This window comes from Parus major, chromosome 26, assembly GCF_001522545.3.
Source record: "Parus major isolate Abel chromosome 26, Parus_major1.1, whole genome shotgun sequence".
Lineage (NCBI taxonomy): Eukaryota > Metazoa > Chordata > Aves > Passeriformes > Paridae > Parus > Parus major.
The window spans coordinates 4,416,827-4,429,327 of NC_031795.1; the positions used below are offsets into that span (position 1 = coordinate 4,416,827).

At 41.4% G+C, this 12,501-nt stretch overlaps 2 protein-coding genes across 2 annotated transcripts in view; one reads left to right on the top strand and one right to left on the bottom strand.

Annotated features, from left to right (window-relative positions):
* Window positions 1-9,319, top strand: part of ELK4 (ETS transcription factor ELK4) — an 18,695-nt gene extending 9,376 nt beyond the window's left edge. The window contains exon 5 of the mRNA XM_015650834.3: window positions 1,289-9,319. Within this exon, the coding sequence (XP_015506320.1) occupies window positions 1,289-1,387 (99 nt within the window). The 3' untranslated portion in view covers window positions 1,388-9,319. The remainder of the gene's footprint in view (window positions 1-1,288) is intronic.
* Window positions 9,320-10,931: 1,612 nt separating this feature from the next.
* The window catches only part of MFSD4A (major facilitator superfamily domain containing 4A), a 20,573-nt gene continuing 19,003 nt past the window's right edge, over window positions 10,932-12,501 (bottom strand). The window contains exon 10 of the mRNA XM_015650928.3: window positions 10,932-12,072. Within this exon, the coding sequence (XP_015506414.1) occupies window positions 12,008-12,072 (65 nt within the window). The 3' untranslated portion in view covers window positions 10,932-12,007. The remainder of the gene's footprint in view (window positions 12,073-12,501) is intronic.

Genomic DNA, 12,501 nt, shown 5'->3' on the forward strand with positions numbered 1-12,501 from the left:
ATATATAAACATTAATTTAGATAATAATATTTATATAAATAGATATTTATATATTTATTAATATAGAAATATTAATTTAGATAATATTTATATAAATAAATATTTATATATTTATTAATTTATAAACATTAATTTAGATAATAATATTTATATAAATAAATATTTCTATATTTATTAATATAGAAATATTTGCAGCTCAAATAAAATTGGAGTTGTTGTTTCCTGCCCCCTCTGGTGGATTTTGAGGGAGTTCATTTTAGTTTTTACCCATTTTTATTTCAGGATGTTGTGAATGTTTGGTGTTTTGAATGTTGGAAATGAACTGCAGCACAGACTGCTTTGGAGAGAGATTAATTTTCTTTTTTACTTCTGTAAAAATTTCCTCCCTTTAACTTTTTTTTCAGTTGGGATTTTCCTGAATTTTGCAATTTTCTATTAATTATTCTCTATTGAGAATATCAATCTTTTGATTATTCCAATCATTCCCGCTGAGAAGTATTAATTAATCTCACAATTAACAAGGCAAAAGAGCACGTGTTTGATCTCTGTGATGATGTGTGACACAGATTTTGATGATTTTTATGGAAGAAATCCATAAAATTCACCCTTGGGAGGGTGGGGAGGCACAGTTGCCCCTGGAAGTGCCCAAGGCCAGGATTTTCTTTACTGTACAATTAAAAAAATCCACTTTATTTAAGGAAAAAACCCTCCTTTATTTGTAATTCTCATGTTTTTTTCCACCCTGGCACTGGAATTACCCCATTTGCAGCCTGAATTTGCTGAGGGAAGGGGTAGAATTTAACCAATTTTAACGAATTTTTATTTCATTTCATTGAAATGAAAGAATTGAATTAAATCTTCAGGGCTGGGATCTGTTATCTCCATGGAGATGAAGGAAATTCCTCATCTGTACCATGAGGATAAGGAATAAAACAAGGAATTTTCACCCTGGAAAAATCCAGCATCATTTCAGCCCTCCTTGTTTTATTCCCTATCCTAATTTAATTATTGATAATTAACTGAGGGGCAATTTAGACTCTGTTTTCCCCAAAACCTGGATTAAAATCACATTTTAATGAGGATATGGGGCAGTGCTCAGCTCAGGGCTCACTGTGACACCTCTTGGCATTAAAAAACAAATTAAAAGTGAGAAGCCAAGAGGATTCTTTGAATTCTGGGCTGGTTTTATTTTATTTTATTTCATTTGGGGGTCTTTTTTTCTATGTTTTGTGGTAAGAACAGTGAATTAAAGTGGTTTTTTTTTAATGATTCTTGTTTTATCTCTTAGTTTCCATCAGTGCTGAACAGTCATGGCCCATTTACGCTGTCTGGACTGGATGGACCCTCCACCCCTGGCCCTTTTTCCCCAGATCTCCAGAAGACATAGCACATGGAATTCCTGGAAAAGGACAAGCAAGGCAAAGATAGGACACTTCTCTTCAACCACCTTTTGTTTTTATTTTAAAAAAAAAAAAACCTGAGCAGTTTGTAATTCCACAGAGATTCCCAGCAGTCGTAGTTGTTGCCATTCCCCAATGAAAAAAAATGAAAAATGCCTTTTTTTTGGCAAAAAATTCCCCCTTTTTTTTATTTTTTTGGAAGAACCCAGGTTGGGAATGTATATGCAAACGCCTTAATAGGAGCTGCAGCTCCAATTTCTTCTCCTCCTCAGTTTGGAAGATTTTCCCCCCCTTATCCAAAAGGAATTTTGGGTGGTGTTGCAGCAACTGATTCTGCACTGACTGCAGCAAACAGCACCAGAGGAGGATTTTCTCTGTGACTCTTGGAAAAACAAAAACTAAAAACCCCTCTGTTCTTCTGCTTCCTGTGGCTGGGCAAGGAGAACCCTGAATCCTGATGGAAGCTGGCATTCCAGGAAATGCTTGGGAATGGGGTGTGTGTGCTCTCAGCTCTGCCCCCTGAACTCTGCAGCAACAAAATCAGCCAGGGCTTTTTCTGCTGGCCTTGTTTTTTCTTCTTGTGGTTGTTTTTTTTTTTTGTTGTTGTTGTTGTTTTTTGCAGATGGAAGTTTTTATTCAAGGATTTATTCCAAGTTTGTGACCAGGACATTTCTGTGGAGGGGTGGTGTGGCCCAACAGCCCCTTGGGAGAAGAGATGGGGCTGGATTTGTTTTGGATGCTTCCCTGCCCTTCTTCCCTTTCCATGGATGGTTGGATGAGCTCCCTTCACTTCTCACAGAGTTTGAATGCTGGAGTCCAAACATTTCTTGTGCCAGAGACCTGTCCCAGAGCCTGGGAGCTCCCTGCTGGATGAGCAGGATGGGGGGAATTTTCCCTGCTTTTTTGGGGGGATTTTCCTGGGTTTTTGGGGCATTTTCCTGGGTTTTTGGGGGATTTTCCTGGGTTTTTGGGGGATTTTCCCTGTGGTTTTTGGGGGAGGTTGCTGCCTGAGCTGGAATCCCCAGTGGGGTGAGAACAGCAACATGCCAGCGTTAATGTTGCTCCTCTCTCCCCACAGTTCTGGAAAAGCTTCCTGCTTTTCCCCACGTGGAAAAGCTCCTCTTTTGCCAGCTCTTACCCCAAATTTGTCAGTGGAGCTGTTGGTTTTTGTTTTTTGGGGGCTGACCCCACAGCAGCCCCGGGGGTTCCACGGGATTCAGCCTGGTGGGAAATCTGCTTTCACCTCCTTGCTGTGCTGGGTGAATAATGCAGGATTGTTTTCCAGAGCCACTGGAGGTGAGATGGGATTTGTAGGTGGATTTTTTACACCTCAGGAGGCCTTTTAAGAAAACTGAGGGGTGAAAAAAGGAGAGATTCTCCTCTCTCAGCCCCTCACTTGGGCTGGGTCGGGCTCTGGGTCTGTGTCCCACCAATTTGGGCATCTGAAGCCCGGCAGCAACTTCTGGGTTTGAGTTGGGGGTGTCAGAGGATCTTCTCCTTAAAAATATTCCCAGAAAACAGATGGAGACATCTCTTTTTCCTTCAGCATCCTCACAGCTGCCAGAGCAGAGGAAGATTTTTCCCTCTCCAGCACGAGGAGCTGACAGTGTTTGCTGTAAATACTGCACCTATTCCATGGATCCCTGGTGAACTCCAGCTTTTCCAGAGGTTTTGTTTTATTCCTTTTGCAGGCTTGGAGAATTCCCTTTAAAGCCACAACACCCAAGACTTTTCCTGCAGTGATGTTCCCTTTTCTATGATACAGAAAAACCACTTTTATTCTTTTTTTTTTTGTGTGTGTGTATGTTCCTGATGTGACACCTGGGACAGGTGGGTGGAACAGTCACTTTTTTTTGGGCATTGTTCACCTGCCCAGGGGAAAAGTGGGAGAAGAAAAATATTCCTTTTTCAGGTGGAGAAGCAGGGAGTGAGCTCATGGAGTGACCTGTCTTCCTGTTGGCTCCCACCAGAGGCAAAAAATTGCTTCACTTTTAGACATCAGCAGATGCAGGAGGAAATTCCTGCGCCAGCAGCTCTTAAAATGTGCAATATTGACCTTATTTTTTATTTTTGTAATTTTATTTTTTGAAATGCAGAAGAGGGAGCTGCAGGTGATGGTGAAGAGCAAGCATCTGGAATTATTATTATTTTTTTTTTAATTATTATTTTTGGTTTGCATGTTTGGAGCCTGCTCTGGGAAATTTCTTGTAATAAATAGCAGCACTTTGGTTGGTTCAGGTCAGCCAATTTTATGCCTACCAAAATCCGTGGTCTTTTTTTTGAGACAGTGATGTTTGCAGGCTGGCATTGGAATTGAAAATTCATGAATGAGCACTAAAAACTTGCAATTTAATTGCTTCCCTTCCCCCCCTTGTTCCCCCGTGGAGAAAAGCCAAGTTTAGCTGTTGAAAATTTGTGCACTTAATCCTTTGTGAGCTTTTATTGCTTTGGGCAGAGGGTCAGGCCCTAAAAAAATGCTATTTCTCAGCTCCTGCTCCTCTCCAGGAAGCTTCCCCAGACGGTTCTGCCACAGAATTCCAGGTTTTCCTTTGGGAATGCCGAGTTCCTGTGGAATGCAGCCTGGATTATTGGGGTGGTTTCCACCCTGTGAAATCCAGCAGGCAGAGCAGGAATGGGTTCACTTTGGCTTCTTAAGGGAGAAAAAATCCGAGTCCACATGGGATGATAAACTCAGGAAGCAGCTGGGAAAGCTGATGGAAAAGGGAGAGGAGCTGGGAGAGGAGCAGCTTTTGCTGCTTTTTCTCCACTGCAACTTTCAGGTGACTTAAGGGAATATTTCCTTGTGTGCTGCCTGATCAGCCACATTCACTGACAGGGAACTTCCAGCTTTTCCTGGGATCACATTCCTGCCAGAGCCTCCCCCTGGGGCTCATGGATCATGCTGGATCTTTAGGTCACTTCAGGAGCCCTTTCAGCTCCTCACAATTTCATTTTAATTTAGCCTAAGCCAGGTGGGGTTAGAGTAGATTCCGTTTTATTTCCGTACCGTGGTGATTTAAATAAAAAATATATAAAAAAATAATAATAATAAATAAAAAAAAATAATGCAGCATTACAGAAACTTTTTTTTTTTTTTTTAAATTTTCCTGAGGTTCCTCTTGCTGGTTTTGTGGAATGCTTGGTAATTTTTGATCAGCTCGTTCCTTGGGTGCCAAGGAAACATTTGGTGTAGAACAAAAAGGGTTTGGCAGAAGACAAAACAAGAACCCAGCGTCCTCCCCAGGTCCTGGGGATGGGAATTGAATCCCTGCTGTCTGCATTTCCATGGAACCCAAGGCACTGGCAGGATTTAGGGTTTGGTTTTGTTAATTTTCCATGGGGAGCTGCTGTCTGGGATCTCTTTTGGATCCTGGATTTTCAGCTTTCCTGGGAAAAAGAGGAATTTTGGTGGTTTTTAGCAGCAGCTTTATGTTTAGAGCTTTGTTTCAGACCTGTCCTCAGCAGGGGATGCAATTCCTGTGCCCTGATTTTGGCACACTCAAGCTTTGTTTTGCGATAGGTCAGGAAGGGATAAAATTCCTGGAGTTGGACAATTCCTTCTTTTCACTTGGAGCATCCCAAGGCTTCAGAATCCGTGCAACCTTTGGGATAATGGGAGAACAGAAAGGCTTTCCTTGGGACAATTCCTCCCTCTGATGCATTTTCAAGCCTCAGCCATCCCACAAATAGATTATTTTGGGTTTCTGGCGTTCATTTTGAGGTGCAAATCTCCCTTCTCCAGCTTCCCCCAGCCCAGGGAGCCGCATCCCTGGGGGATTCCCTGGGAATTCCAGCTGGGATGGGATCCAGGAGCCCTCATCCCCTCCAGCTGATCTGAAACTCCCATGCTTTACTCATTTATCCTGTAATTACCTATTTTTGCTGCTGTTTACTGGCAGTTTTTGATGTGCTCTGCAGTTTCACCTCTCCCATTTTTAAGGCAGGTTTGTCTCCAGCCCATCTCAGTGTTGTACCCACTCAACCTCAGCAGCAGGTCAGGGAATGTTGGTAAAATCCACAGGTGTTTAAAAACTTCTTGGAGTTTTGGGATTTTATTCCTGCCTTTGTGCCAGGAACGAGCAGGAATCAGGAGAATTTGTTTTTCTGTTGGATCACAGGTGGGCAGGGCTCTGTTTCTCCCTGGATATTCCAATATTTCCCCGTTGGAACAGCTAGATATCTGCTTCCTATAAATTATTTTGGAACAAAACCACCTAAAACTGGCAAGAATTGAATTTTCATTCCTCTTCCCAAATTATTTTGTTTCCTTCCTCAGCTCTGTGTGAGAAATGCAATCTGGATTTGGAAGAGTAGAAATGAGGGAAAAAAAAAAAGAGACTTTTTGGTCTCTGAGGTGATGGAGTGGGGTTGTTTTATCCTAAAAATCACAGTGGGGTGTTTGGAGCAGCCCCAAAATCCCTGAGGATTCACTCAGGACCTCTCCAGGACGTTTGGGGAGGCTTGAGCTGCCTAAGCTCGTTTATGGTTTGATTTGGAGTTAATTAAGCAGCAATTAGCAGTGGCTGTTGGGTGTGAGGGATCCAGGCTGGAGCTGCTGGAATCAGAGCTGGCAGAGGGAGATTTTGGGATAAAATACAGGGAGAGTTTCCTGCAGCTCTCCAGGGTGTCCCTTTGCCTTGGGGGATGCTTATTCCAAGGTTTTAGGGCTGAGAAGTTGATTTGGAATAATAAAGCTGGTGGGGAGGAAAAAAAAAGGAGGAAAATTGTAGGGAAACACAGGAATTGTGTTCCCTAAAAGAGATCAGAGCAGCTGGAATTCATCTGGGGGTGAATCCTGGGAATCAGCACACATCCAGCTGCTCCAGCTCCCCTGGGCTGGGCAGATTTTTGTGTCTTAAATCAATTTAAATCAATTTTTAGCTGCTCCAGCTCCTCATCCAGCCCTGGTTCCACGTGCCTGTGTTGTCCTGGTTGTTCCTGGGGTGTTTTTGGGCATGGAATTCCTCTGGGAGGGGGAGATTCTGCCTGGGGAGGTGGGAGGTGGCTCTGGGCAGAGAGAAAAGGTTGGATTTTGGGTTTGGTGTCAGTAAATCCCAAAATGAGGGATTTTATTCCTGCCTTTGTGTCAGGAACGAGCAGGAATCAGGAGAATTTGTTTTTCTGTTGGATCACAGGTGGGCAGGGCCCTGTTTCTCCCTGGATATTCCAATATTTCCCCATTGGAACAGCTAGATATCTGCTTCCTATAAATTATTTTGGAACAAAACCACCCTAAAACTGGCAAGAATTGAATTTTCATTCCACTTCCCAAAGAAAGCAGCACATTTTGCTCATGGAGCTTTTCCAGGTCCCTAATGAGAAGCACAGAGCTGAAAAATTGTGATTTATTTTTTTTTTTTAATTTTTATTTTTAGATTCCTCAGTGTTTAAGAGTGGCTGGAACTGCTCTGGGCAGAGAGCACACGTGGATCACTCCTGGCAGGATGTGCTCCCAAAAATCCACATAAATATCCCCATCCTCCCTCTCTGAGCAGATTCTGCACTGTGCAGCCACCACTTTGAAATATTTTGCACTCCTTTTGGAGGGTTTTTTGGGGCTTTTTCTTCTCTTTTAGCACTCAAATCAATCCTGTCCCTGCTTGGACCCGTGAGTTGCCAAAGGTTATTTTTGTGATGCTGTTGGATGCCGCATCTCCTGGGAAAAAATGCATTTTAAATGTGTTTTTGAGTAGTTTTGTGTGCATGGAACAAAAGTTTGGGCTGGATTTTAAAAGATTTCTCTGCTGAGGTTGTGCTGCAGGAGGTTTTCATCTCAAAGCAGGGCTGGGGGAATCCTGAGCCTTTGGAAAACAGGGATGTGAGTGGAGAGAGGCTGGGCTTGATTCCAGAGCCCATTTCAGCAGTGCTGTACCAATAACTGGAAGCTGTCGTTGTTTATTTGGATTTTTATTTCATTTTCTTTCCTTTTGGCTTATTTTTCTGTGTTTTTTAGAACAAGGGGAGGCTCTGAGGGTGGTCTGTGCATGGTTCCTGGAGTGTGTTGGGGTGGGGGGTTCTGATATTCCAATCCCTGGCTTTGCTTTCAGCTCCTTGGGATGAATTTTGGGATTGTTTATTTTTATTTTTATTTTTTATTTTTTCCTAGCATGTCCTAACCCCCTCCAAGCTTTGAAACCGCTTCCTAGAATTGTGTTGATTTCTTTTTTATTTGTTTGTTGTTGTTCTGCTGTTGTTCAGTTGCACAGAGTTGGTTTTTTTTTTCTATATAAAATATACTTTTTGGAACGTTTCATTCTCTGTGAACAGGGTTGAGATTTATCCTTTGTAGCTTTGAAAAAAGATCCCAAAATTCCCTTTTCCAACTCGTTTTGTAGCCTGTTGCAGTGTTACCAGATGGCCTTATGTACGTCACAGTGCTTTGTGATGGGTACAGTAGCACATTTAATGCTTATTCCCCTCTGTTTTTAGAGCTGAGAAGTTGATTTGGAATAACAAATCAAAAAAAAAAAAAGGGAAAAATTCCAGGGAAACACAGAGGTCGTGTCCCCTAAAGGAGATCAGAGCAGCTGGAATTCATCTGGGGGTGAATCCTGGGAATCAGCACACATCCAGCTGCTCCAGCTTCCCCTGGGCTGGGCAGATTTTTGTGTTTGGGAGGGATTTAAATCAATTTAAATCAATTTAAATCGAGTTTTAGCCGCTCCAGCTCCCCATCCAGCCCTGGTGCCGCGTGCCTGTGTTGTCCTGTCCATTCCTGGAGTGCACATCCGATGTGGGAAGGTGATTTGGGGGTGGATTCCTGGCTGGAATTTTCAGGCTGAGCTGGGTTCTTGGCAGGTTTTATTTTTTGGGAGCTGATCCCTCCCTCTGGAACTCTGGGCTGGAGTTTTTCCTTCCCTGTTTTCCCTCCCTCGGGGTTTTCAGAACAACCAGTGGTGAAAACTCCCCTGAAAGCAGCAAAAAGGGGGAACATTTCCAGCGAAAGAACCATTTCCAGTGGCTCTTTCCAGAACAGAGTTGCATTTTTCTTTTCTCTATAAATATATATATATATATATATATATACATATATATATATATAGTACAAATTCAAGAGGCAAAGTTTTGTTGTAGTGAGTGTCTGAAACTTCCTACACTGGAGACTTTTCTGGACAAGACAAGTGTAAAAGTCACCCCTTGTTCCAGCTGGGTGACCCTGCCTGGGACAGAATTGCTTCTCAGTCTGACTTTTTATTTTTAAATACCTTATTAGAGTTATCTTAATGCCATTGTGTTTAAAAAAATAATAATAAAAAATAATAAAAAAAAAAATGCTGGTATGTAATGCAAGTACATAAATAGCCAAAGTTTTCAGTAATTGTTCAGTGTTAATAAATTTTGCTTTTATTTAACCTTCCGAGATAACATTTAGGAAGACCTTCAGTGTGTAAATCATCCTGAAAATTCAAAGTCTGAGCAACTGGATTAGGGCAGGGATGGAGTTTTTTGAGCACATTTCAGGTTTGAATACGATTGGGAGGTAAAGTTTTTTTAAGATGCTGAAACTTCCTTTGCACTGTCCTGACACTTCAAAGTGACAAATGCTGCTTTGGCAGTGGCTCTTTGGGAATTGTTATTCAAACATCATGAAGGTCTTTCCTGAGAAATCAGGTGACTTTTTTCTATTGCTTCGATTTTTTTGTGCAAAAAAAAAAAAAAAAAGGAAAAAAAAATAAAAATAAAAATCAATGTATTGCAATCTTTTTTTTTTTAAAAAAAAAATGGGGTGGGAATAGTTAAAGAAAACTATTTTATGTAAGAACTGACAGAGGGATTTTGCTTTGTATAATGCAAGCTGGCTTTAAAAAAAAAAAAAAGCATTGTAGCAAATTATTCAAGTCAATCATATGTTAATAGTTATGTGCAACCAGACATGCAAAACAATTGTATTTTTTTAAATAAATATTTTTAACAAAGTTTCTGCTCATTTGACTGAGTCTTTTTTTCTTTCAGTAGAGAAAATAGAAAGTTAGAGCTGCAGGGGATGTGATAAGGAGGGAATTCTTAAGACCTTGAGGTAAATTGTATTTTAAAGTGTTTATTTTTACTAAATCAGGTAAAAATCTGGTGAAAATTTCCTTAAAATAGGATTTATTTTTGTTTCCAAGCAGCCAAAATGGAGATTGGAATTACCAACCCCAAGAATTGTGGTGGGTTTTAACTGAGAATCAGTTGAGCTGTGTTTTAACCAAAGCTGCCAGGCCAGGAGGAGAGGGATGGTTTAAAAGCTGCCAGCCCTGCTGTGACACAAATTGAGGAGATTTCTCCCCAAATCTGCTCCCTCCTGGAAGTGTTTGGTGCTCATTTCCTCCGAGCAGAGCCCAAAGATGTTCTCATGGTGGGAGGGGCTGGAGGAAGCACAGATTGAGGGGTTTTTTTGCATTCCGTGTTTTATTCCGGGTGATTTATTGCAGGCAGGGCCAGGAGAGGAAGAGTGGCATCCTGTGGAGCTGGAGGAGAATTACAGGGATTGGAACAGAAATGCCATCTCTGCTGGGCTTGGAGTCAAATCCCACAAAGGTTTGGGGTGGCAGGAGCTTAAAAATCTCATTCCATAGGCAGGGACACCTCCCCCTGTGGCAGGGTGCTCCAGCCTGGCCGGGAATTCAGTTTAATTTCATTTTAGGGTCACAGAATGGATTCCAACTGCGGGATTTGGGGCAGGAGGACATCCCTGAAATCCAGGGATGAGCTAAATCCGGAGTTCAGCTGCGTTGACTTGATCCAAATTCGCCTGAAGGGAGGAAAATGGCAATTCAACAGCTCCAGGATCTTTTCTACAGGAGTTTTTGGGGATATTTTATGGCAGGGAAGAGCTGCTGCTGGGAAAAACAGGAAATTTCCCGGAGAATCCGTGGCTGTCCCATCCCTGGAAGTGTCCAAGGCCAGGCTGGAGAAAGCTGGGGCAGTGGGAGGTGTCCCTGGCCATGGCAGGATGGGATTTAAGGTCCCTCCCAACCCAAACAAATTCCATAATTCTTCAAATGCACAAACCAGTTTAATTTAAAAAATTTTTTAAAAAATTAAAAAATTAAATTAAACAAAATTAAATTTAAAAATTAAATTTAAAAAATGAATTAAAAAATTAAATTAAAAAAAGAATTAAAAAATTAAATTAAAAAATAATTAAAAAATTAAATTAAAAATTAAATTAAAAAATTAAGTTAAAAAATTAAATTAAAAAATTAAATTTAAAAATTAAGTTAAAAAATTAAAAAATAAATTAAAACATTTTAAAAATTCATTTAAAAATTCATTTAAAAATTCATTTAAAAATGTAAATTAAAAAATTTAAATTAAAAAAAATTTTAAAATAAATTTAAAAATAGATTTTAAAAATAAATTTAAAAATAAATTTTAAAAATAAGTTTAAAAATAAATTAATTTAAAAATTAAATTTAAAATAAATGTTAACATTTTAATTAAAAATTTTTAATTAAAAAATTTTAATTAAAAAGATATTTAGATTCAGCCTGAGTTTAAAACACCTGAGAAATGGAGGGTGTCAGAATGAGTCCAGCCAGCAATCAATCAATTAGCAATCAATCACCTTTAATTAAACACTGCTTTATATACACACGTACATATGTACATCACATACAGCAGTTGAAGCGAGGAGTTAAATCCACAGCCACTCCCAGAGGAGGAGCTGGATGGAGCCTGGACATTCCTGAAAAATCCAGTCTTTCCATGGCTGGGACATGCGTGGGCTGTGGCAGTACCTTACACAAGGCACCTGGATGAGGAGATTGCACAGGTGAAGCAGCTGGAGCCTGGCTCCCAAAATAAAAATAAATCCTTTCTCTCTTGGAGCTTGCCTGGGAAACTGGGAATAAAACCAGCCTTAAAAAAAAAAAAAACAATAAGACACCGCAGCTGGAGCAGCTCGAGGAGTGACTTAAAGCAAAACAAACCAGCACAGCTCATTCTTGACTTAAAAAAAATTAAAAGAAACCACCCCCCTGCCCTGAAAAAAAAATAGAAAAGTAAATGATTACTTAAATCATTTAAGAGGCCTGAGCATGCTGAGTAAGACACTGTTTAGAGTGTGGAATATACAGAAATGAAGTGTGCAAATAAAGACAGGCCCTGCTACCTGTGTGCACCTGGAGGGGCTCTGCCACTCTGGAATTTCCCCCCTTTGGAAGGATCAAGGGAGGCGACACTGACTCGAGTCACAAAAATTAATTAAAACCCAGATTTGTGCTGTAAATTCAAGGGGGGTCCTGTGCAGCACAGGCCAGAAATAAAAACTATTCAATGCAGTGACCAAGCCAGGAGACATTCAGTCTTGGATGAGGAGCAGAGAGCAGCTTTTCCTTCCCACCCTCTGTCCTGAGCAGGTAAAAAATAAAGTTCATTTGTAGGAGGAACTGCTGTGCAAACATCCCTGCTTTTAGTCCTGGCACTTCCCAGGATTTTTTGGCACAACCCCGTGCTCAGCTCGACGTTTTGGGCTTGATTTCCTCGATTCTGCCTTACCCCACCTGCTGTGCTTTTGATTGCAGAGAACTTGCATGATTCAGTTCATTAAATGTGAAATCACCCTTGGGAGTTAATGCTTAATTAGGGGTGGGTTTATTGCTTGTGCAGAGCTGGGCCCTCCCTCAGCGCTGGTACTGCCCCGTGTCCTCGGGCACTGCTGCTTTGTCAGGGGAGGCCTCGTCCAGCTCTGCAAAAGATCCATTCAATATTTCAGGTTAATTTGATATTTCACCTCGATGGGCACTTTAATTGAGATTAAAGGGGTTTGGTGTGAGGTTTTTCCCCCTCAGGAATGTTGTTATTTCATCCCCCTCCCCTCACATCCCCTCCTCCTCACCAGGCCTCAGCGCCATGTCCAGGCCTTCCCTGGGATGGGAGCTCCAAATTCCAGGGAACTTCCAATGTTTAACAGCCCTTTCCATGAGGAAATTCCTGCTGCTGTCCAAGCTGAGCCTCCTCTGAGGCCATTCCCTCTCCTCCTGTCCCTGTTCCCTGGGATAACATCCCAAATCCCCCCCGGCTGTCCCCTCCTGGCAGGGACTTGTGCAGAGCCAGGAATTCCCCTGAGCCTCCTTTTCTCCAGGCTGAGCCTTCCCAGCTCCCTCAGGATTCTCCA